The 26,314-nt window shown below is 39.2% G+C and overlaps 1 protein-coding gene across 6 annotated transcripts in view; it reads left to right on the top strand.

The window, feature by feature from the left end:
- The window catches only part of garnl3 (GTPase activating Rap/RanGAP domain like 3), an 89,577-nt gene extending 63,632 nt beyond the window's left edge, over nucleotides 1–25,945 (top strand). For 3 of the 6 annotated variants that reach the window (XM_056243833.1, XM_056243837.1, XM_056243835.1), the window contains exons 10-31: nucleotides 3,619–3,717; nucleotides 3,821–3,924; nucleotides 9,350–9,458; nucleotides 9,651–9,696; nucleotides 10,176–10,282; nucleotides 10,761–10,876; nucleotides 11,707–11,829; nucleotides 11,931–12,005; nucleotides 12,090–12,204; nucleotides 15,188–15,214; nucleotides 15,418–15,522; nucleotides 16,221–16,337; nucleotides 17,037–17,212; nucleotides 17,324–17,482; nucleotides 17,752–17,818; nucleotides 17,894–18,001; nucleotides 18,148–18,266; nucleotides 19,099–19,234; nucleotides 19,571–19,630; nucleotides 23,217–23,435; nucleotides 23,967–24,084; nucleotides 25,129–25,945. In XM_056243833.1, coding sequence (XP_056099808.1) covers nucleotides 3,619–3,717; nucleotides 3,821–3,924; nucleotides 9,350–9,458; nucleotides 9,651–9,696; nucleotides 10,176–10,282; nucleotides 10,761–10,876; nucleotides 11,707–11,829; nucleotides 11,931–12,005; nucleotides 12,090–12,204; nucleotides 15,188–15,214; nucleotides 15,418–15,522; nucleotides 16,221–16,337; nucleotides 17,037–17,212; nucleotides 17,324–17,482; nucleotides 17,752–17,818; nucleotides 17,894–18,001; nucleotides 18,148–18,266; nucleotides 19,099–19,234; nucleotides 19,571–19,630; nucleotides 23,217–23,435; nucleotides 23,967–24,084; nucleotides 25,129–25,279 — 2,456 coding nt within the window. In that variant the 3' untranslated portion in view covers nucleotides 25,280–25,945. The remainder of the gene's footprint in view (nucleotides 1–3,618; nucleotides 3,718–3,820; nucleotides 3,925–9,349; nucleotides 9,459–9,650; nucleotides 9,697–10,175; nucleotides 10,283–10,760; nucleotides 10,877–11,706; nucleotides 11,830–11,930; nucleotides 12,006–12,089; nucleotides 12,205–15,187; nucleotides 15,215–15,417; nucleotides 15,523–16,220; nucleotides 16,338–17,036; nucleotides 17,213–17,323; nucleotides 17,483–17,751; nucleotides 17,819–17,893; nucleotides 18,002–18,147; nucleotides 18,267–19,098; nucleotides 19,235–19,570; nucleotides 19,631–23,216; nucleotides 23,436–23,966; nucleotides 24,085–25,128) is intronic. The other 3 variants (XM_056243834.1, XM_056243838.1, XM_056243836.1) reach the window with 3 other exon arrangements.
- Nucleotides 25,946–26,314: the final 369 nt, after the last annotated feature.

Genomic DNA, 26,314 nt, shown 5'->3' with positions numbered 1-26,314 from the left:
TTGTTGCAACTCAAATCCACCCTCCATTAGTTGGTGCTGTAATCTGTGTACTAGTTTCTCGGCCTGTTCTTCATTTGGTACACTTTTTAGACAGTTGTCTACATAGAAACTGTGTTCAACAGATTGACGCACACCATCTGTTGGTTCAAGGTAGTTCCCTACTTGCGACTGAAGGGCAAATGTAGCACAACAGGGGCTACAGGTGCTTCCAAAGGGCAAAACTTCCCACTGATTGATTGTTGAAGGCTCAGCAGTATTGCCATTACGCCACAGAAATCTGAGGAATGGCTTGTCTTCATCAAGGAGACGGACTTGATGAAACATGCCTCGCACATCACTGCAAACAGCTACAGGGTGCTCCCTGAAACGGAGGAGAACTCCCAACAAGCTTGCCCCGAGAGTAGGCCCAGGTAAGAGATACTCATTCAGAGACTGGTCTTGGAACTCGAAGGAGCAATTTAATATGATACGGTCCTTCCCATTATGATAGACCATATGGTGTAGTATGTACCACGAATGAGGACTCAATTCACACTCCTCGGATGATAGTGGGGTGACGTAGCCTGCCTGCAGCAACTTCTGAATTTCAGTATTATAAGTGGCTGCCCTTTGTGGCTCTCTGGATAATCGTCTCTCCGTACTACATAGGAGAGCCAGGACAGCTTCCTTTGGCGCATTCAACAGGGGAAGTAACTCTTTCCAGTGTAATGGTGTAGCGCAGGGGTCGGCAAGTAAGGTTGGCATCGGGCCAAAACAATTTTTTGACACTAGATAGCTGCTTGCTCTCCTCTCTCATTTCATGAATACATGAGAGAACATCAGCATTCATTACCGTATTGACCTGCTCATCTGCAAATGTGAGTTGCCTCTGAGGATGACTAAGCTGTCGAGTAATTCTGCGCGGCCGAACCACCTTATCCTCATTCCCTCTCTGGGTCTGGACATCATCGCTGAGACGGTTAAAGCATCCGGCTCGAAGGACTATTAAATGAACAAAAGGAAATGTATTGCACTAATTACTATTATGATGCCAACCGTTTCAGAGGGTCGATTACCACATTTTGATGTCCAATGACCACGAGAGTAATGAAAAGCAAGCAGTTGTACTAAATTGTACTATTTTACTCTTAAGAATGTTGAATAACAATAATCAAATACACTGTGTACTTGTTCACCATCAAAGAATTACACAAATGCAAAGACAATATACATATGAAGAGCGTAGGCCTGCGCAAAATAAACAATGAATTATTTCAACAGATTTGAATTTCAAGGATACAGATGTTAGCTGGTCTTGTGATTAGGCAGTGAAAACAAAGATTACAACAGTCCGTGTTAGTCTCTACAGTTCTTTAAGATGTTCAGATGTCCAAATAGCTTTGTGAAGTTGGTCGTCGAGCTGCAGTCTCAGGCCCTGATGTATGATGAATCCTCCGCGATAATAAATGCAGGTGTATAATCTAGGATGCGTATTACTGAGTATTTATCTTGCTGATGTATGACTCTCAAATGTGGTTCTACAATAAACACATAACGTAATCAGTAACATAAAACTGTATAGATGTGCAATTAACACGGCAGAAATGCTGAGACATTACAGCTCTATAATGGCTGATCTCATTTGCCACTAGTGTTGTCAAAAATATCGATATTTCGATAAATATCGATACTGAAATATCTGAACGGTACCAATACTAATTTCCCGAAGTATCGATACTAGCCGAGCAGTCACTTTCACTTCTCTCAAAAGGCGCGTTGACAAACACCACACGTGACGCACTCGTCTCATTCGCTCTGGTTAAATAGCAAAAGTGAAGTGAATGGAAAGATGGCGAGGGCGGCGCCCCCGCGACCGGCTTTGGTTGATTGTTGAAGGGGCGATAAAGAACATCATTGATAAAGAACACCGCGAGCGGGCATGTCGGAGAATAGCGCGGACACGAGCTACACACCGCGAGCGGGCATGTCGGAGAAATAGCGCAGACACGCGAGCGGGCTGCGGGCACCCAACAGATTGTTTGACTATCAATAATCCCTCACATCACTCATTTTTTAAAATTATTGTATAGGTGAAAACAGACTTAAGGAACAGGCTCCAGGGGTAGGCTTCTATTTAGCAGCATATGCTCAGCATCAGGGGTATTTGTTGTTTGGACAGACCTGCCCCCACTGCTAAAAAAAATCCTCAAGGAAACACTGTAACTCTTCTCATTTTAACTTTTCTGAAACATTAACCAAGATGGCCTAGTATTGTTGTTGATAAGAGTCTGTGTGTTGTCTCGTTTTAATTCTTAAAGTTAACATAATCTGACTGAGGAATCTTAGACAAGTAAATATTGTAACTGTGGTCAAATGTAAATTAACTGGTGCCTATTTAACTTTATTCAAAAATTATTATTTAATTCTGCAATTTTCCTTCATTAGCGATTATCATCAATTTGATTACACATATATTAATTAAACTAAACAGCTAGACAATGGCATCTCTGAATTAAATAATGACATGCCTTTAACTGAAAATTTAAAGTTTAATCTTATTATTATACATTACTGACTCTCTATTCTCCAATTTGATACTGTTAAGTGCTTTTTTGTTACAGTATATTTTAATCTTTGATAACAGTATAGGTAATAAAAATGCATCATGTTAGCTCTGGTCCAATTAAAAAATATAAACAAATAGAACTCAGGACATTTTTGTTCATGTAAAAATACCTCATTGTCATGTTCTAGACTTGTTATATTTAGCTTTAAATTAAAAAAATACCCCCTTAATATTGTGGCAGTTTTTTCTCCGTGGTATCGAAAATGGTATCGAATATCAATATTTTTCAAGGTATCGTATCGAAGTTAGAAATTCTAGTATCGTGACAACACTATTTGCCACTATTAACATATTTCACACAATCAGGTAACCGCACTCTCATATAACATAAAATATAATGTAGCAGCCGTACATCAAGCTAAACAGTGAATAAGTGATACAATAATAATAATATAATGAATACTCAAATGTAACTCACAATCTTCAATGACGCAGATTCAAGAATCGTCACTATGGAAACTTCAGCGCGAAGTTTAATACCATCCGCTGCCAATCAAGAGCACAAATATTCTATTCTGCAGTTCACAAAGTGACGGTGCTGCAGAAAGAGATTTTAATCTATCTTATTTTACTGCTTTACGGGTAAGATTGCAGGACCTCAGCTTTCCCTCAGGATCCGAACGGAAAATATGATACGCTCTCGCGCGAACTCAGATTCAACCACACCTCCTCACATTCAAATCAATGACCAACATAATAGCTGCACTGCACAGGCAGCCATTATAATAAATGAATACAAACTGAACATGGGCTTTTTTTCTAGTGAGCACAGAACCTATAACATACTTATAATACTAAATATATCTGTGTAATAATATTAACCAATAACCAAATAAAATATTCTGTTTCACTTAGAAATACATCATATTACGGAACTACAATGCAATTAATTACAATTCACACTGATTTTAAAATATCTGTGAACAGAATAAGGTGGCTCACACTTGATATCTGTTAAATTTATTATTACTTTACAATCAAGTTGATTTTCTAAGTTTTTGTACTTTTTTCAGAAACAGGAAGTGAGACCTTTGACAAATTTCTGAATCTCCTTGGCGACACAATCTGTCTGCAGGGCTGGGCAGGGTATCGAGGAGGACTCGACACTAAAAGTAGGACAAATACACATACATACGTTTACAAATCAACTATCAATTAACCGTATTTTACTAATTCGTTCTCTCTCACTTTCTTTCTCTCTCTCTCTTTGTTTAGATGACACTACAGGAATGAATTCCATCTACACAGTCTATCAGGGTCATGAGCTCATGTTCCATGTTTCCACCATGTTACCTTATTCTAAAGAGAACAAGCAACAGGTAAGTTGTAGAACACATAAGCTATATTGGCATATTGGTTACTGGCCGATATTGATGGTTTATTCTAATGCAAACTGCTTTTCAAAAGTTTGGGGTCTGTACATTTTTTTTTATGTTTTTGAAAGAAGTCTTGTATGCTCACCAAGGCTACATTTATATGACACAGAATACAGTAATAACATTATAATTGTGAAATATTACAATTTAAAATTACTTTTTTAAATGCAATGTAAATCTGTGTAAGTCCATGTACACCTACTTTTGAATAATTTGATGTGTCTTTGTTGAATTAAAGTATTAATTTCTTTTAAATTTTTTAATCGTACTGACCCCAAACTTTTGAACGGTAGTGTACATTGGTCAGTATTGAATACTGTAATAGCCAATACTGAAAGTTTAATTGTTCATGCTCATTACCTGTACCATTAATGGTACCATTTTTAGTTTTTGATTACCTTTGTCATCATTTAAAGTTTACTTAAAGTTAACCTTTAAAAACACTAATACTTTAATTAAAAACACTGTCAAATGAAATCTTAGCATGTCTCAAAATACCAATTTTCTTACAAGAAAAAACACACTCTCCCTTGTGAACAGTACTTGATTCCTTCCAGTCAAGTCTTTCACCTGTTCGGTGTGTCTGCATGCTGTTAGGGTCAGCAAGAGACTTTTAGCGTGTATGAGCTTTTCTGCTCTTCTCATAAGCGGTTCAGCATTGGTAAAGGTGGTTATTGACATGGAGGGCTGAAGAGGCTCTCGGCTGTGGAGTGCCAAGACCTTGAACCGACACAAATACTTTGAAAATCCTGCTATTGTGAATGCTTCCACAGGCACAAGAGCTCTACTTGTACTCAATCATATGATCTGATAGAGTGAAAAAGAAAAAGTGAGGAACGGAAGGAGAGTGTGAGGGAGAGAAAAGGGATTACGGTGTGATGATATAATCAAGAGTAGAGAGGGATATGAAGTGAGAGAGAGTGAAGTGATTGACGCTTGTTGTAATCAGGATATGGAGCTGAGGGGGGGAAAGGGGAAAAAAGCAACAGAGAAAAGAGAGGGAGAGACTGACCGCTGTGATGTCCAGTGCTTTTGGATGTTAAATATAGCCTGTTTTCCCCTCACCACCTACTGAGCTACAGACTGGCTCCTTTCTGCCTCAACAAACACACACAGCATCATTCAAATTTCTCTTTCATTTCCTCTTCTCTGTGTATTTGTTCTGCTCTCTATTTGTCTTTATCTCATTCTATTTGTAGTTTTACATGGATGTGTTGTTGTTTTTTCGATGGTGTTTGGAACCAGAATGTCCCTCTATAGTCCTATTCAGAGAGGACTGGTTTTAGAAAATGAATCCTGGGGGATGGGCTGATAAAGATACTCTCAGAATTATTTTCATGTTATGGCTGATAATAAACTTTTATACTATTTTGTCTAAATAAGTTTAAAATAAAACACTAAAAAGTAAAATCACTCGTTTTAAATGCTGCAATTTAGGCATCACAGCTTTAGAATGTACAGTATGAAAAACTGTTCTTTACCCAAAAATGACAATTCTGTCATCATTTTCCTCATGTCATTCTAAACCTGAATTACTTTCTTTCTTCTGTGGAACATGAAGAACGATATTAAAGAAGCTAGCTATTTTCCATCAAGGACAGTAATAGGGATTGCATGAACGATATAATCAATATGAACTGTTGTATGGAGAAGTTTCTTTAAAAAGTATCCTACTGTGTTCTAAAGGAGAAATTAACAACATGTGGGTTTGGAAAAACATGAAGGTGAGCTAATAAAGACCTAATTAAAAAATTTCAGTGAACTATCCCATTCAAATAATCCTAGAGGGCTTAACCATGCTTGACTATGTCAAACCGCTGGAAACATGTAGGAGTCAGTCATGAAAGCCTGTTGGTATTGTTCAAGTGTTATGCTTGTCACTGGAAGGATGTTCTGTGTGACGGGGAGGGGATGTGGCAGAGAATCATAATTAAGCTCTCAGTGGAAATGAATCTGTCACTACAATAAGTAAATACTTATTCCTGTCACAGCTCGTGGTCAAGCGCATGTATCTGTGTCTGGATGCGTGTGTTTCTGTGTGTGAGAGAGAAAATGAGATAGATACTGGCAGAGAGGGGAAGGTGAAAATGAGCCATGTAGTAATTGAGCTTTAAAAGGGTGTGTGTAGTAATTGAGCTTTAAGAGGGTGTGTGTGTGTGTGTGTGTGTGTGTGTGTGTGTGTGTGTGTGTGTGTGTGTGTGTGTGTGTGTGTGTGTGTGTGTGTGTGTGTGTGCGTGCGTGTACGTGCTCTTGAGATGAGATAAAAGCTCCTTTTCAAGCATAATGGTCCAGACTCATTAACAAGCACAATTATCCTTCCTGGCTAACGGGCGTGAGGTGTCAGAGGGCATTAGGGATGTCCAAACTGTCATGATTCTGCCATCATGTCTCTGTTTTCTCTGGTCTTGTGGCAGGATCATGGCAGACCCATGTTTTATGTACAAGCGCATGGTCTGTTATTTGGACCATGTGCTTGTGTTGTCTCGTCTCGTAACCCCGCCCCCTTGTTATCCTCGTCTTGTGATTAGTGTCTAGTCAGTTTCACCTGTCCTCGTCATTAGTGTTCCCCATATAATCCCCTTGTGTTTGCTGTCCTGTGTCGGTTCATTGTTTGACGTAGTGTGTTTCTATCTGTGAGTATTTCATAGAGAAGTGAGTTATTCGAGAAGTGTCTGTTCGTGTCTTTATTTTGTTCCTGTCTTAGTCTGGAGTGTTCTACCCTGTCTTGTTTGCCCCCTCGTGGGTTTTTGTTTTCCTGTTTATGTATCAATAAATCCTGTGTTCATTGCATCTGCTGTCTGCGCCTGGGTTCACCTTCCTCTACATAACAGAATGAACCGACCAATACCGAACCCAGCAGACAGTATGCCTTCGCCTATCGACCATCATTCTGACGATCTTATACATTGGTGGCAGGAGGCGATTTCCGATTGTAGGAACGGCAAACTTCCGTTCTCTCCCCAGGGTGAGCGGTCCCTGAGAGAACACGCCCGGATCGTGGATAAGAGGCGTTTCTTCTTGCCCGAGATTCTGGTCAATCGATACCTCATCGCGGGCCTGAATGATCTGCCTTCTCTGGCTGAACGGGAGAGACTCGTTCGCCGCCCTTTCCAGGAGATGGTGGCCTGCTTGTCTAGGAAGGATTCGCAGGTAACCACCATGTCGTCTTCTCCCGGCACGCTGCCAGTGATCCCGGAGGGTCGCATGATTGGTGTTGTGATGCTTGGGGACCAGGCCAGCTCCACCTCGACTCCTGTGACTCCCGCTGACCTCCGAGGTAAACGAGGGAGACGGGTTTCTTGGGATTCCCCCTCGGAGTCATCGTCTTCTGAGCTCACCCAACCAGAAGTTGTCTTCCCTGTTCCTGTCTCATCTTCTGTTGAGCCCTGTCAGCCGTTTGCGAGCCCTGCTGTGACCATTGCCTCACGGTCAAAGAGAAAGAAGAGGAAGAAGGGAGCCTCTTTTCCTCCGTCTCTGTCTTCCCTTGAGCCCGCTCCAGCCAGCGCCGTCCGTGAGCCCGTTCCGTCAAGCGCCGTCCACGAGCCCGCTCCGTCAAGCGCCGTCCACGAGCCCGCTCCGTCAAGCGCCGTCCACGAGCCCGCTCCGTCAAGCGCCGTCCACGAGCCCGCTCCGTCAAGCGCCGTCCACGAGCCCGCTCCGTCAAGCGCCGTCCACGAGCCCGCTCCGTCAAGCGCCGTCCACGAGCCCGCTCCGTCAAGCGCCGTCCACGAGCCCGCTCCGTCAAGCGCCGTCTATGAGCCCGCCTCAGCAAGCGCTGTCCCAGAGCCCGCCTCAGCAAGCGCTGCCCCAGAGTCCTCCACTGCGAGAGTTGCGGCTGATCTAGCCGCTAAAGAGGTTCTTCAAGCTGTTTCTGCTCGTCAGGAGATGCCCATCTTCATTGCTGCCAAGACCCTGTCAGATTACCTGTCTCATCTCGCCAAGATCCTTGAGGTCCCAGTCTGTCCTGTCTTGTCCCCAGCCCCCGAGTCTGTCGCCGAGAGCGCGGCACCCGAGTCTGTCGCCGAGAGCGCGGCACCCGAGTCTGTCGCCGAGAGCGCGGCACCCGAGTCTGTCGCCGAGAGCGCGGCACCCGTGTCTGTCGCCGAGAGCGCGGCACCCGTGTCTGTCGCCGAGAGCGTCGCACCCGAGCCTGTCACCGTGAGCGCTCCACCTAGTCCTGCCCTGTCGCCTGCCATGTCCCCTGTCAGGAGTCCCGTTACCTCATCCTCTGTGTCCTCTATGTCTGAGCCTGTTGCTGCTCCCTCAGATGCAGTATCCCCATCTGTTTTCCCGGTCTCCCCCGTCTCCACTAGTCCCCGGACTGTTTCACCATTTGTTCCTGTCGCCACTTGTCCCCGTACTGTTTCCCCTGTCGCCACTAGTCCCCGGACTGTTCCCCCTGTCACCACGAAACCCCGGACTGTTTCGCCCAAGCCCCGTCCTTGTGTGTCTTCCTCCAAGTCCCCCCGGATTCCCCGTCCTCAGCCCTCGTCCCGAAGACCCAAGACCCCTGTCCCGCCCATCCACCCTGGACTGTCTCCCAAAGACTTTGTGTTTCCTCCACCTCCTCTACCCTGTATGTTGTTTTTGATGTTTCACCCTAACCCTGTTATTGTTTTTTCATGTTTGCCTTTATTAGTGTTTTCCATGTTTTGTTGGTTCGTGTCTTTGTCACAGTCTGTCATGTCCCGTGTTTAGTTTCCCTTTGAGGAGCGTCTGGAAGCCGCTCCTTAGGGTGGGGGTTCTGTCATGATTCTGCCATCATGTCTCTGTTTTCTCTGGTCTTGTGGCAGGATCATGGCAGACCCATGTTTTATGTACAAGCGCATGGTCTGTTATTTGGACCATGTGCTTGTGTTGTCTCGTCTCGTAACCCCGCCCCCTTGTTATCCTCGTCTTGTGATTAGTGTCTAGTCAGTTTCACCTGTCCTCGTCATTAGTGTTCCCCATATAATCCCCTTGTGTTTGCTGTCCTGTGTCGGTTCATTGTTTGACGTAGTGTGTTTCTATCTGTGAGTATTTCATAGAGAAGTGAGTTATTCGAGAAGTGTCTGTTCGTGTCTTTATTTTGTTCCTGTCTTAGTCTGGAGTGTTCTACCCTGTCTTGTTTGCCCCCTCGTGGGTTTTTGTTTTCCTGTTTATGTATCAATAAATCCTGTGTTCATTGCATCTGCTGTCTGCGCCTGGGTTCACCTTCCTCTACATAACACAAACATCCACACACAGACCAAACTCAACAAACACACACCTAGGAATGTACAATGATTTTTTTTTTTTTCATTTAGTACTGGAAAGAAAAAAGTTGATGCTTTTTGAAATGTGCTTCGGACATGTATGATTATAGCTTTAATTATTTCGCTCTGTGCAGGTAGAGAGGAAGAGACACATAGGGAACGACATCGTGACCATCGTGTTTCAGGAGGGAGATGACGCCTCTCCATCCTTTAAACCCTCTATGATTCGCTCCCATTTTACACGTATCCTTTATCCTCAAACTGAGTGAAACTGCTGAAATAAGTCACTAAGTGGCAGTGATTAGGCTTTTTATGGGTGAGTTGTTTTTATGGGGGGGGGGGTGTCTAAATTATTTTAGATTTTTGTGTACATTAATAGTTATGCATGTGGGGCTATGATTTCCTTTACGATGATTTCCTTTACGTATCCCACAGATATTTTTGCCTTAGTTAGATATAATAGCCAGAATGATAGTTACAGGTATGTGTGTGTTTGGAGGTTTTACTTTTTGTGCATAGCATATATGTAGAAATGTGAGTTATTTAATATTATATTTATTAAATTTTATTTGAATAATATATTAAATACTATTATATTGTATATACACTACCATTCAAAAGTCAGTAAGGTCAGTAAGATTGAAAAAAGATATTAATACTTTTATTCAGCAAGATTGAAGAGACAGTAAAGATTATATTCTTGTATAATATATATATTTTTTTTTTATCATGGTTTTCACAAAAATATTAGCAAAATAATTTCAACATTTACAATAATAAATGTTTCTTGAGCACCAAATCAGCATATTAGAATGTTTTGTGAAGGATCTTCTTTTTTTTTTTTTTTTTACTGCTTTTACTGTATTTTTTATCAAATAAATGCTTTTTCAAAACATTTTTAAAATCTTTCTGACCCTAAATGATAGTGTATATTTGTATCTTAATCATTTTATGTTGCAGGTTGAAGATTTTCTCAGAGGAGAGTGTGCCGCTATTTGGCCCACCCCTCCCTTCCCCTCCAGTGTTCACAGACCACCAGGAGTTCAGGGACTTTCTACTAGTTAAATGTTAGTAAACTCACCAGTACATAGAGTCATTTTACAGACAGCATGAAATCAGTTGTTTTCATAGTCATTCATCAAAATGTAACAACTTGCCTCTGAAACAACACTCTGATGTAACCAAAAAATACAAGCAATATCAAAGCCTATTAATACTGATTGAAATCCCCTCTCCAGAACCGAATGAAATCCCATCCTACTAAATGGGTTTCCTACTGAATGTCCTGTTTCAGTCAAAAATAGATTATATTGCGGAATTTAAATTCATTCCAAATCCAATTTCATGGCATTTCAGTACACAGACCTCCTGTTAGAATACACACCTGTTTTTTTCTGTTGCCAGCTTTAATGATTTGATTTGGCTCATGAACTCCGTAAAGCAGATGCTTTCATTAAACAGACCTTGTAAAATGTGTCATGCTGTTTTTCCTAAGGGTGATTCTGTTACATAAAACTATTACCTTTATCCTTCTGTCTCCTGTAGTAATAAATGGAGAAAAAGCCACTCTTGAGACCCCCACTTTTGCTCAGAAACGTCAGCGTACGCTGGACATGCTGATCAGATCCCTGTACCAGGATCTCATGCCTGACATGCACAAGGTATGGACACATAATCTAGAACAGTGTAACAGTGTTCTCAACCAAGGGGCCAAGGGCATATTAGGGGGCCTCAAGATGTTTTGAAATTATTTAAGATAAGCCAAAACAAGTAAAAATCTAAATATTTCTTATTTGAATAATTTTTCTAGTTATGCTAAGTTCTAAAATATTTTATCAACCTGAAATAAAATATATTTAAAAATCCTTAACCAGTAAATCGCACAAAAAAAATGGAAAAGTCATGGGGTCACTAAATATTTTTGTGGACAATGAGGGGCCTTGGAGTCAAAAAGGTTGAGAACCACTGATCTAGCACAATACTTTCCTGTATTGCTCTACATTTACCCTCAAGCTATTACCTTACTTCCATTTCCTGCCATATACGTTTCTTCTCACAATTCTCTTCTATTCATAAATTCAACTCTTTCAAACCACTTAGCTGTCAAATGTACTTTCATTCTGTTGCAGCACCCTGTCAGCTGGTCCTAGAGCTGGATACTGTCTTTATATTGTTGTCTATTCCTGTTTCTATTCCCGATTACAAGGGTTAGAAAAATCAGGAGCCGGTTGTGCAGAGAAATTTTTATATTTTAATGAGAAAAAAAGACCTGCAGCAAAACAATACGAAGACAATAAAATCTTGTTGTTGTGTTGTGTTGGAATCAGAATGTGAACCGTCATTATTTCCTTATGATTCCGAACCCAATGTACAGTATTACGACTGATAAGGTACAGTGGTGTAAGAATTGTTAGTCTCTGTTTTGCTCTGTCTTTCTGGCTGTTTCTGGGTCAGTCTCTCAGACCCATATTCATCTCTACCACTCCCGTAGGTTCCCTTCTCTCCGCAGAACATGCTGAACCGACGCTCATTCAGTGATGTACTGCCAGAGTCGCCCAAATCGGCCCGTAAAAAAGAGGAGGCACGTCAGGCTGAGTTTGTACGGGTGGGACAGGTATGATGTATACATCTATGCAAATATGACATTCCACATAGGAATGAAAGAGAATGTTACAATACGAGGAATGTTATTAATAAATATAATATTGTGTCCAGGCCCTGAAGCTTAAAACTATAGTTAGAGGTGATGCGCCCACCAGTCTAGTCACTACTGGCCTTTGCAGGAAAGAGGTGAGGGGCAAGAGGAAAAAGTGAGGGATGCTGTTATTTTGCATACGGTTCATCTCTAACAGTGTGTTCCTATGTTTTCTGCAGCCATGGGAGTCACAGTCGTTCTGCAGCAGCTTCCCATATGAAATAGTCTGTGGAGACTCATGGGGACAGTCATTACTGGTCGCCACAGATTCAGCAGGGGTCATGCTGCTGGAGGGTGAGAATGCTTTTTCATGAGAAACAACACAGCTGGACAGAGTAGCGGTTTTCTTAAAAATGACATGTAAAGACAGACTGACTGTAACTTTCACCAGCTTCTACATGGATAGATCTACAGTACATGGATCATATCAGTGGACATAAACACTGAGCTGAAATGAGTTCCATACTCAAGGGACAGTTAAGGAAAAAAAATGAAAATTCAGAAAAAAATCAATTATGTATTCCGTTGAACACAAAAGGAAATGTTGATGCTGCTTTTTCTATAGAATAAAAGGGAACAGCAAGCAGGGGCTGCCAAACAATTTGTGCTCTAGCTTTCATTTAAGTGATGCCACATGTCATTGGTCGCAAGATGCAATAAATTTAAATGTAAATTCAAATTGGACAAAGATTTCAGGGCTATAGTAAAGGGGAAACCAAGTAAAATCAGAAACCAAGGAAACCGAAACTAAACAGAGCAGGGAAACAGGAACTAACTAAACAAAACAGAACATCAAAATAAGAGTTGGTTACCGAGACCGTACTCACTCCTACTGGAAGGGGCGTCCTCGTGCCGTAACAGATAGGTAGAGTGTGGAGGATTGGAGGGGGCTTTGGAGGAGGGCTCAGAGCTGGTGATGGACAGGGATGAGACGGAATCAGTGGAGAGAAACACCATGGTGGTGCCGACGGCAGGAGGATCCAAGGTGGAGCTTTGGAGGTGGAACCAGGGTGCCTGAGGAGCAGAGAGGCCGGCAGACCAGGGCGACGTCCACAGCCCGGAAGCCCAAGCTGGAGCTGCTGGATTGCAGGAACGACCGGGGCATCGAAGGAGGGGAAGCCCGGTGGAGCCGAAGGGGTGGAGGGTCGAGGCCCAACCTGACACTTGGAAGTCCGTGGCGGAGGCAGAGCGACGACTTACCGAGGCTGACCCATAGGGACAAGGAGGAGTCTTAGGGCTGACGGACCACAGCGGAGATGAGAGAACAAGTTCAAGGTGGAGGTGGGGACTTATCCTCATGCCGAGCTGGTGGTCGGAAAGCACAAGCTGGAGCCAAAGAGCCGCACGGAGTTAGCGGCGGGGGCAGAGCCGAGGAGCAGGAGGAGGAGTTGGGACCAGGAAGTTGGGTGGGAACATCAGAGGAGGAAGGACTCGGGATGGAACCGGAGCATCTAGACAGCCAAACTCGACCGGCAAAGAGGTTGTCATTTCGAGAGTGGGGACTCGGGAGGGTACTGGATCCGCAGACCACAGGTCTATAAGGCATGGTCCGCTCCTGGCTCTGGGATGGACTGGGCAATGCAGTTCGACTCTGGGACGACCCAGGTGTCAGGTTCGGGCTCATGATGTGTGGCATATGTGGCATTGATGGGCTTCTCCTCTGGCTCACAGATGGTGGGAAGTACCGACCCCAAGTACTTCACCAACGTCCTCCGCATCACTTAACTATACTCATTTTGAGGGCCTGGTATTCTGTAACGTACTTGGCAAGGATGAGCAGAAGAAGACCTTAGCTATAGTCCTTTAATCGAATGACACAAAAAATCACAGTAGTAAACAAAGGCAGCGTAACAGCTTGTATAAATAAACACAAGACAATACCGGACAAGGAACAGAACCAAAATCATGACTTCAAAACTAAGGAGATAACAATTAACTAAATATGACACAGCTGATAATTATAAGTAACCATAGAAACAAACAGGGACATAATCAGAAACCAAGGAAACCAAAACTAAACAGAGCAGAGAAATAGGAACTAGTCCATAACTGTGACAAGGGGAGCATTTTCTGTAAATAATCATTTGAATTTCCATTATGTTCCTCACATAAAGCTATCACATGGCTTCAGAATACTGGAAGAAAATAAAATACAGCCAAATGGACTAGTGTTCAATAATACATTAAGATACTTATGGTTCTTTTTAGTCATTATGACTTTTTTAGCCCCTGGTCATCATGTAATTTCAATGAAAATAAATATGAAATTAATATGCTAAACATTTCCTTTTATGGTCTATGGAAGAAAGAAAATCACGCAAGGTTAGAACATGAAGGTGAAAATATTTTGACAGATTTATTTCTTTTTAGGTGAACCATCTCTTTGTATAAAAGTACGCATGTGAAACGTTTATAATATTTTTGGGTCTATTCAAATCAAATCAAATCAGGTTTATTTATATAGCACAATTCATCTATCAAAGCAATTCAATGCGCTTTACAATGAAAAATAATTAAACATCATAATAAAAATACAAGAAAGATTTAAAACAATAAGATAAAAAGACGTAAGAAACTGTAAGGCTGAACAGTACAGCTAGGTTTAAGACCTCAGTCATAAGCACGTGAAAAAAGAAATGTTTTCAACTTGGATTTAAAAATCAATACGTTCGGGGCACATCTAAGATCTTCTGGTAATTTGTTCCAGTCGTGTACAGCAGAGATGCTAAACGCAGCTATTATATGTGGGAGCTACCACAATGAAATGTACACAACCATTTAAAAGGTGGTCGCTAAAAATTTTGTTAGGCTGCATTTATTTGATCAAAAATACAGTAAACTACAATTTAAAATATGTTAAAATAGAAAAGTTAATTTATTTTCTGCAATGGAAAAGTTGAATTTTCAGCATCATTACTCCAGTCTTCTGAGCCACATGATCCTTCAGAAATCATTCTAATAGGCTGATTTGGTCCTCAAGAAACATTTATTATTGTCAATATTGAAAAGAGTTGTACTGCTTACTTAAACAGTGATAGTTTTTTCAAGATACTTTTATGAATAGAAAGTTAAAAAGAAAAAAAATTAAAATAGAAATATATTTTGTAGCATTATAAAGGTTTTGATCAATTTAATGTGTTATTGTTGAATAAAAGTATTAATTTCTTTTTTTTTTTTATCTTACTAACCCCAAAACTTTGAACAGTAGTGTTTGTATGGTGTAGATGGCACTTTCATTTAACTTGCTGAATCTGATCAAATCTGTCCTCCCTTTTAGCCTCAGATCCACTGTTCTCCAATGCAGGTATGTGTAGCATGCCCACAACACTACAGTGGATATAAATGCTTATAAATATTACAAAGTATTTATACATGTTCCCAGTACATTTTTGCAGTGACAGTTAACAAACGTGTCTGTTAATCAAAGCAAGTGAATCTCATTGGGGGATTGAGTTTACATGCAAACCACAAACCAAAAACATAATCTTTATTTGCATGCTGGTCTAGATTCACCAACCCTGCCTCCGGTGCAGGTATTTGACAAGACCTTGACAGTCAAACAATTGCACGTTCTTGAACCTCAGGACCTCCTCATTGCAAGAGCAGATAAGGGTAAGATATGTGTTTGTTTTTATATTTATATGAGCAATAAATATGGCACAATTCTTATGTGGGTAGAAAAAGGGTATGGAACAATCTGCCAAAAAAGAGAGTGTAAAAAAAGAGAGACCAAAGCAAAGTGGTAAAGGAATCTCTTGGTCCTTTGCTCTAATGAGCTTCTTTATCCAGCTGGGAATAGCACAAAATACGGTAGTATTCAAACACACACACACACACACACACATAAGGGCATTACCTTTGGTTCGCATTGTCTAGACTTATAGCTCATTATAAAAAGAACCAAGAGTAGAGATGCATGTAATTTAGTCTCAACCATCATCTTCTATACTGATCATTAGTTCAAGACGGTGTACAGCAAGCTCTCACACTTATTGGGAATCACAGCTTCTGCAGAGGGAAAATAATGAATCCGTTATCAACTCCGTCACCAAGCAACTTTCATTCACTATGACAGGCATTTGAAATACAAACATGTTGCATTAGCTGAGACGTCATTCAATTAGATGAGACGGGTCTCTCTTTTGTTGCCAGGGTATTATCATATATTAATGGTACTGAAAGCTTCATTTGTAGAATTCACTAAACAGCTGAAGTAGTCAAGCTCATTTGAATAACTGTACCAGGAATGTATAAGAGTGCTTGAAATTTGGTTTAATTTCAATTTATGTCCAATTTAAACTCTGTTGCAGGGAAAGACGCTCGACTGTATGTTTACAGGCTGAGTACTCTCAAACGAGGGATAGAGGAGCGGCAGCTTGTCCGCACCAAATATGACAGTCGGGAGAACAAGCTTGAGAAAACCAAAGGTACAAAAGACTTGTCTATGTAGTATATTATGTAAGCAATAAGGTACGAGATCTCGATCCTCTAGAGGCCATGCTGTATTGTGAATAAATCATGGCTGAAGTGCGTTGTTAGACACGACGCAACGCTTCTACTAAATAGTTCCTCTCAGTGACTGTAAATGGCAAGACAATGTTTTTAGGTGTAACATGCCTCTTCTTGTGGAGCTCAAATAAAAACAGAGAATAGGAACTGTTCTCATCCACTGTGTCATTTTTTTAACACCATATGTGATATTTTCACACACACATATCTGCTTATCTCTCAGCATTAGAAAACATCTGTTTTTTGTATTTTAGTTTAGTTCCGACCGATCCGCAGCACAGCGCGAGTTTGCAAGCGTCATTACAGTGTAATGACGCTTGATGGACATTCAGTACCATACCTGAAACAGAGAACTATTAAATACAGTAATATTCCCGGGCTTCCACACAGACACGTCACTCGCATAATACATTTAAGTATATATGTTCAATATTTGCTCAGTTGTAAGGCTGTGTGCGCAATACAAAGTGACATAACAAATAGCATCACTGCTACCATATCTTGGACACTGTTTTTGTGGCATGAAGTTTTTAATAATTAGATATGATTTCCAAGGTTGTCAAAATCAGGAATACACATTGCACACATTTGAAATGAACAGAATTGTGTTTCCTCAGGTTGCCATCTCTACTCCATAAACACACATCATGGGGTAGAGCTTAGAGTCGTTGCGGCGATAAGAAACAAGCTTCTTCTGATCACCAGGAAACAGTCACGCCTCGATTGCCTCAGCTCTATCGCTACAGTCACAGGGGCTACTGACTCACCTGTGGAAGAGTTCCAATACATACGGGTAGGTTAACTGGATTTTACTGTCCTTTGTAGCTCATAGGAAATATTCTCACAGACATTTAGCTACTTTTAAGCTCTCAACATTTCCGATGTTTGATGTCGCTTGTCTTAGGAGATCTGCTTATGTGACTCCCCGGTGGTCATGGCTCTGGTTGACGGCCCAACTGGAGAGAATGACCACATGATCTGTGTGGCCTACAGACATCAGTTTGACCTGATCAATGAGAGCACAGGAGATGCCTACAGACTACACCATGTAGACTCCAACCGGGTGAGAATATTAACATACATTATCATTCAAAAGTTTGGGTTCAGTAAGATTTTAGAAGAAATTAATAGCCAATTCAGCCAAGAACGCATTAATCAAAAGTTACAGTAAAGATTTATACTGTTACAAAATAAATGTACACATTCATATAGAGCATTCAATATAACACAATCCAAATATCCACTATATTATACAGTAAGTTCAACCACTTTCAGTTTTTAATTGGTAACAGTAGTGTCTATTATTGACATGGATACTTAACTTTTTTCCAGGTGAACTTTGTTGCTGCCATAGATGTGTATGAAGATGGAGAGGCTGGACTTCTTCTTTGCTATAACAGTTAGTGTCAATTTAAATGTCAGTGATTGTATCTGTGTAGTCAGATCCTCTAATGCTATACTTCTCTTCTAACAGATATTTGCGTATATAAGAAGGTGTGTCCGTTTAACGGAGCCACACCCATGATTCAGCCCAACTCTTCAGACTTCCATTTCAGCTGGAACCAAATGCCCAATGCTATTGGTCAGTACCTTTAGGACATGCATTTCAGCGAGTGCTTGAATATTCTTTATTATTACTACTTTATCTTCATTTCAACACTCCTGTTGCATTTGCATTAGTGAAAATAATTGAGATATCGCCCTATTATGTCACTTCCTGTGTCACAGTGTGTGCGTTCCCATATATCCTCGCATTCACCACCGACTCCATAGAGATCCGGCTAGTTGTCAATGGCAACCTAGTATATACAGCTGTCGTTCCAGAATTGCAACTGACTGCGTCCAGAGTAAGTGTTCAATCCATAAGGCTTTATTTTTTTTCCAAATACATTATACAGCTGAATATCTATCAACAGGTATACAGTACATACAGTGGGGTCCAAAAGTACATTTTATTTATTTGTTTAGTTTTAGACCGTATTTAAAATCTGATGTAGACCTGCAAATGAACAGTTTTACTAGAATGAATAAAAACACAAAATAAAAACAAATAAGAAATACTTAAAATAATTAGTAGTGAAAAAATGTGATGTTGAACCATTTTGGACCCCACTGTATCTGATTTATGTATTTATTTGATATATGAGGCTTGTCTTTTTGTTACAGTGTATAACTCTACAATCGTTATGCAGCACTGTTCAAACATTTTGGGTCTGTGCGATTTTTTTAAAAATGACTCATGCTCACCAAGGCTGCGTTTATTTGACCAAAAATACAGTGAATTTTATTTATTAATATTATATAATATTATTATTATTTAAAATAACTGTTTTCCGTTTTAATATATTTTAAAATGTAATTAATTCCTGTGATGGCAAGTTTATTATTATCAATGTCGAGAACAGTTGTTCTGCTTAATATTTCCTTTTTTGTTCAAAAGAACAGAATTTATTTTAAATTGATTTTTTTTTTGTAACAATATAAAAGTCTTTACCGTCATTTTTTATCAGTTTAATAAATAAACTGATGAAACCTTACTGACCCCAAACTTTTGAACGGTAGTGCAAGGAGAAATTCTTAACTGAAAATATATTGATGACAGTGTCATCTCCTTTATATAATGCATTCCTCTGTCAGTCACGTTTTATATTGTTATTTCTTCCTCTCTTTTTTCTGCAGTCTGATATCTATTTCATCTCGTCAGCACCTATAAACTCTGCCTCTAACTGTAGCTCCAGGGACACTAGTTCCCAGAGTTCCCCTCAGACTCCCACCGGCTATGAGATGCCCGTCTTCCCTTCACCGCTTGGAGATGGTACGCTTCTGCTCTTGACGCAACATGTACACAATTTACCTTAGAATTTTCTTAAACTGAATTCCAATGCTATTGAACTTAGGTATTTGTGTTTAGGATTTGATTTGAGAGAGTGTGATACTGGGCAAATTCATGTTTAGGATTTGATTTGAGAGAGTGTGATACTGGGCAAATTCAGTGTATGATATGTTGCTTTTTTTTTTTGCTGTTATAGGGTAGCGAGTTACGTACATGCGAGTCGTCTAACTCTCTTTGTGAATTGTCTTACGGTGCTTTTGTCTTTTAATCTGTGCGTGGGTTGGGTTGATATATTGCTCTTTTCCATCCCTGGTCCAGATTGTATTCGGATCCCCTACGGCACCAAGCTATCCCTCTACATGTCTAAAGACTCTGAAGGTACTGCAGGCACTTCTGTTGCCTACATTTCCCATGCTGCCTCACTAATGCACGTTACCATGGGGACTCACCCTGTCTATTATTCAATTAACAAACGCATGCAGACGGTGTTGAGTGAAATGTGCAGCTAACATAATGTGTCCCTTCCTTCTTGCAGTTTCACAGAAAGAATAACAAAGACAGATAGAGAAATGGTGGCATGAGGAGTCTTTGGGGGGAAAGACTGAAGTGAATGAGATAGAGAGATGGCAGAGGAAATCAATAGACAGAAAGAGACAGATACATAGAGACTTTAGGGAAATGGGACACATTTGCTGCAGCATGAGTTACAGATCGCTGCGTCACCATGGATACTTTTGTCAGAGCCCCTCTTCTCTTCATCCACACACACACACACACACACACACACACAGTCTGGACGGCCCTCGAGAGCTTAGCACTTCTGTCTACACACGCGGCCTGAAGAGGGCCGTCAAGGGGCTGTGACAAAATACACATCCTGGTGTTTTGAAACATCCAGCCAATTGTCTGTGGCTGCCATTTTTGCACCATGGGAAATAGACTGATAGCATATGATGACTTATCTCAACATAATATTCACATTAATAGTTATAGCCTACATGTTTTGGTAACACTTCATATTAAGGTTCAATTTGTTAACATTAGTTCATGCATTTGGTATGATGAACTAAAAATGAAAATGACTTTTACAGCATTTATTAATCTGTTCATTTCTATTTAAACATTTTAAAAAAGTCATGTTGTATAAATCAACAATAATATAGGCTATTATAAACAAACATGAATTAACAATACTATATTTTTAAATTAACAATATTCTGGATTAATGGTCATTGTTAGTGCATTGTACCCAATGCATTAGCTAATTTTAGTGAATTTAACTCTAAAGCGTTACCATTTCTTGCTGTATATTTTTGTTTTTGATATACTATTAAATTGTGGGTCGGTAATTTTTTTTTATGTTTTTGAAATTTTTATGCTCAGCAAGACTGCATTTACGTGAACAAAAATATAGTAATATTGTCAAATATTATTATAATTTAATTGAGTTTATTCCTGTGATGCCAAAGCTGAATTATCTTCAGAAATCATTTTAATATGCTGATTTCATGCTCATGCAACATGTTTGTGCTATATACATATATACAGTATGCATATATATTATGTATCATGCTGTCCCATGGAGCAAAGATGTCTGTGGAATACTTTCAATGTATTCCAGACGCACGCATGGATTCATAACGAAATAGTCCTGTGTTTGATTATGACTCTCTAATTATTCTAAATGAACTTAAAGGGGAAGCATTCGTCCCTGCCTGGAAATCTGTATATGCTGTTGGACACTGTCATGTCTAACCAGATCCTTGCTCTTTTATCTAACATGACTACAGTTTCCAAGATTATTGTTTGTTGCTACTAAATATATGTGTGAATTATTTTCTCCAAATTATCATGCCTGTGACAAATATCCAAAGCATAATTAAAAAAGGTTTAAAAAGATTAACAAAAAAATATGAATACAGTATTCAAAATAGCAATCATGCTTGTGCACTGGTATCACCAACATACTTCATATGCATAATAGCATGTATTATTTCTTATTTTTCTTATTGAAGCATCTTACCCAGACAAAAGTAGCATTTGTTTAAGGTTTATGTCATGTGCTTTAGATTTTTATTGTGTTGTTTCTTTATTATCTTTATTTATATATTTTTGTTGTTGTTTGTTTATTCTTTTTTTATTGAGACACTATTAATATATTAACCCTATTGTGTTGCAGTGGCCTAGCAGTTAGTGCCATTCCATCATTTCCTGCTCTCACTCACTTTTTACATGGAATTGTTCAGTAATATGCCAGCACTGATCAAGTGGTTTCCCTTTTAAACACCTGCCTTTCCTAGTTTCTGAGGAACAGAAAAATTAGACACTCATTTTCTCAACAAGTCTTTAAGCGGTCTACGTGAGGTCAAGTCATTGTTTTACAAGACTGAGTCAAGAGTCAAGTCTTAAACTTGAGTCTCAAGTCTAGTGGATAAAGATGATAATCAAGTGTTGTACTTTTGTGGACTTCTACTTCTATCATTGTAAATGTGCTTTTGTTTGTTTTCATGCTAATCAATAGCATTAAAACAAAAATCAATAATGTAACCGATCAGACTTTTCTGACAATGAAACTTCTTAAAAATCTCATTCCTGGTCTGACTCAGTAGGCTTTGTTTTGTCTATCGGGTTAAACTAACTGTATTACTGCATCTGGCTCAGAATATTTGAGACAGTAGACAAATTTAAACACATAAGATTAGGCTCAATACCCAAAAAACGACTGTCAGTCTGTCAACTCTGAGTTGAGTCACAAGTAAATGCTATGACGTCTAAAAACAGTCACAGTCTGACTCACGTCCAAGTCATGAGTCTGAAGTTCACACTTTGGAGGGGGAGGGGGGGGGGGGATACTCTAATCAGAATCACTGTGTCCTAACCAGACGTGATGTGATACGTTTCCTGATACAAGTAATTTGTCTGTCTGAATGTAAAAAAGCAGTGTGACAATCAGAACATAGCTAATGTTCAATTTATAGCGAGAGTGAGATTTTGGAACAATGACATTTCACAAAAAAGCAGGATTACATAACAGTGCAACGCTAATAGAGACATGAAATAGTTTGGTAGCAATGTTGCAGTACACATGGGTGTTGTGTTTGTACATATATTTAAAAGTTTCGAGTCAGTAAGATTTTGTTTTGTTTTTTAAGAAATTAATACTTTTATTCAGCAAGGATGCATTAAATTGATCAAAAGATGAGTAAATAAATAAATGTATAATCGTCTATTTAAATTCTATTTTTTTTTTTACATTCTTTTGGACTTTCTATTCATCAAAGAATCCTGAAAAGCGGTTTCCATAAAAATATTAAGCAGTTGTTTTCAACGTAATAAAAAGTTTCTTGAGCACCAAATCATCATATTAGAATTATTTCTGAAGGATCATGTGACACTGAAGACTGGAGTAATGATGCTGAAAATTCAGCTTTGCCATTACAGGAATAAATTACATTTTAAAATACATTAAATAGTTATCTTAAATTGTCACATTTCACAATATTACTATTTTTACTGTATTTTTCATCAAATAAATGCAACCTTGGTGAGCATAAGGGACTTATTTCAAAAAACTAAAAAATAATCTTACTGACCCCAAACATTTCAAACGTAGTGTGTGTTTACTAATAGACTGCTGTGTCTGAATTGTATTAAACTGTTTTTAGTTACCCCACTGATACAGATTTAAAGTAGATGAAACAGTTGTTTTCATTTAAGCTAATTACAAAAGTGTGGCACCAGCAGTGACTTAGACTGTATTTCTATATATGTGTCTTTAAACACAAGGCGATGTGTGTACATGTTATGTTTTATTCTGTGCAGAGTAGATATTAATGTTCCTAACAGCAGCTCTGCTCCTAGATCGACCACTGTGGTAGTTACACCATTTATTCTAAAGTCTCATTCTTTAGCCTTCCCTCTCTTCTTTTCTGCCCCTTTCCAACCATCCCTTTCTTTCTTCAAGGTGAAGCTCCCTCAAAACACATCTACAAGATTCCGTTGAGTAACCTAGTTGGACGGAGCATAGAGAGGCCCCTCAAGTCTCCGTTGGTCAATAAAGTGCTCACGGCACCTGTCCCAAGTGTACTCGGCCCCGCTCCCATGATCGCAAGCACAACCTCGCTCTCGCTGTCTCGCATGGAGATCAAAGAGATCGCCAGCCGCACACGGAAAGAACTGCTGGGTGAGTGTCTCTGTATTTGTGAGCTCTTGAACTGAAAGCTATCATTACGTATGTGTGGCGCAGTGGGAGGCTGGCATGAAATGTACCGAATGAAATCTGCCACAGGATAAGTGCCTCTCTTTGGATGTCTGTTTCTAGGGTTGGACAATAAAGCTCCAAGTGGTGCAGCTCAGTATCATTTATTAACGTTTTAATCGCGTGTGATAAAAAAAACTGCAATGATACTTGCATACTTGATCTGTTGTAATGCTTGTTCTGCAGTCAAATTGAGATGAGATAGACATTTTTCATTATGAAGTGTTGGAGCGAGACATCCTGATCACACATTAGATAAGCTGCTAGATCCACTAGGCTGCCACACTTCACACCCCACATACACACACACACACACAAGAATGACTAAGTGGACTATAGGAAGCGCTATTGCATCTCATCCAGGTGCATCTTTAATGTCATCTTAAAAATTCGGCGTAAAATACAGTAGCATAAGAAGTCTGAGTTTGTCTATAAACTCTGTTGTACCTGTTGTAGGTTTAACTGAGGAACCCAGCAGTAAGGCAGACGGTAACTCAGTGAAACAGAGAAGAATAAGCAAAAAGAACAAGGAGGAAGAGCAGAGGAGAACAGCGGAGATCAGCGCCACTGACCAGTAAGTGGGTGTAGATGTTCGGTGTGTGGGGCTGGGAGATATACTGAATATTCATTATATAAATAGTTTGATTTATTCCATTGATTTATTCAATTAATTTGAAATCATGTAGTGAAATATTATATTACTAATTATTTATAGCAATATTTATTGACATATGCCGTAAGTTTGGGGTCAGTAAGATTTTTAATGTTTAAAGTACCATTTCAGTTCAATTCACATTTATTTGTATAGCGCTTTTCACAATACATATCGTTTCAAAGCACCTTTTAGAAAATGTTACAAGTTATCTGTTATCAGAGTTTGACTGTGTCAAAGTAATGGTCATATGGCAAAAATGAACAGTTCTGAGACAAATCATGCAGTTAGTTAAGACGTCCCTCACCAAGGCTGCATTTATTTTATTGAAACTAAAGTAAAAACAGTAATATTATTACAATTTAATATATATCTTTTCTATTGTAACATTTTAATATGTAATTTATTCCTGTGATGGCAAAGCTCAATTTTCAGCATCATTCCTTCAGAAATCATTCTAATATGATGATTTCTCAAGAAACATTTCTTATTATTTCTTATTAAAAACAGTTGTGCTGCCTTATATTTTTGTGGAAACTGTGATGCATTTTTTTCCTGGATTATTTGATAAGGCAAGTTTATTTATATAGCACATTTCATACACAATGGTAATTTAAAGTGCTTTACATAGAAAAAATTTAAATAATCAAAACAAATAAGAATAATTAAAACAGATAAATAGAAAGTTCTACACAATTAATTTGAAATAGAAATCTTTTGTAATAGAAATCTTTTGTAATAGAAATATTTTACTGTCACTTTTAATCAATTTAATGCATCCTTGCTAAATAAAAGTTTTTTTTTTAAATCGTACTAATCCAAACCTTTTGAACAGTAGTAGATATTGCATAGGCTGAAAATATTGAGCTATACTTTTTTTAGCTATATGCAGCTATAAGCTTTATTCTGCATGTTAGATGCAAGTATACAAGTGATGTATACTGACTCTGAGATATCTCCAATCAGAGTGGGAATGGAGTCTGTAGAGGGAGAAACTGACGTCCAGAGGATTTGCTCATCTGGCTCTGAGGTGGAGCCACGAGAAGATAGCCCACCCACGGCCAGCCCTTTTACCATATCCACATCTTTTGAGGAGGATATTTTGGACCTTAAGTGATGACAATCACAGTCTGTGGATTAGTCAGTGCACCTCTCACCTTACAAATCCTCTTACCTTTTATTTTATATCATTCTTTTTTTATCATGTTACATTGAATTTTGAGTTTTTCTTAGTCTGCTTACTTATTTGTGTGTGCAAATGAATCCCCAGAGCTTTAAACTAAAAGGAGTTTACAGTATGGTGATGTCAATCTTCACTCCTAGTGTGTGTGCGTGTGTGTGTGAGAGAAAGAGATCCTGTTTACTCTAAAAAAAAAATATACTAGTAGAAATACAACAAAAAAATCTGATTATCTGCGATCATTTCAGAATTCTGCTCAAAGAAAAACTGACCAAAAATGTTACAAAACCCCCAAGAATCTGAGTTAGTCAAAGTTTGATTTAGTGTCTATGATTAATGAGACACATTCTCCATCAGCTTTGGGACAAATATGTAGCTTTGTAGCAAACCTGAAGCCATATGAACAGAAATAGAACATTTAAACAATTTTGGCGTGAAAGGTTTGAGCCAAAATCTAAGGTCAAGACAAAATAATATTACTTTTCACTCGAAGACCTGATTGTAAGATTGACGCTCCTAAAAACAATGACACATATTTTTTAACTCCTTATTTTGTGTTTTTAAATGTTTTCTATGTTTGTGATTTGTACATTGTGTGATTATTTCAAAGTTGTAAAAAACTATATGCATCTCGGACCAGATGCACATGAACATATATAATTATATATATATATATATAAATATATATATACCTTTCTCGTTCTGTTGTATTATGGAGAAATAAAACTCACTTCTTGTGTATATCAATGTTATGGTCTAACCTGCCTTCACCCTTACCATGCTTTTAAACCCTGACATGCAAACCCTTGGCAGAAACGGCAGGAGTCTCCCACAAGTGCCATTTTCTACTGCACACATAAACCACTAGCACCCTCTATCAGACTGACCATGAATTACATTGCATGAGGCAGAAGCCAACAAAAATCATTAAAGAACACAGTTTGGTCACAGCTGGTAAATTTGCAGCTGTTT

Source organism: Rhinichthys klamathensis, unplaced genomic scaffold, assembly GCF_029890125.1.
Source record: "Rhinichthys klamathensis goyatoka isolate OS25496 unplaced genomic scaffold, OSU_Roscu_1.1 h1tg000850l_1, whole genome shotgun sequence".
NCBI lineage: Eukaryota > Metazoa > Chordata > Actinopteri > Cypriniformes > Leuciscidae > Rhinichthys > Rhinichthys klamathensis.
This window is presented reverse-complemented; position numbering and strand designations above follow the sequence as displayed.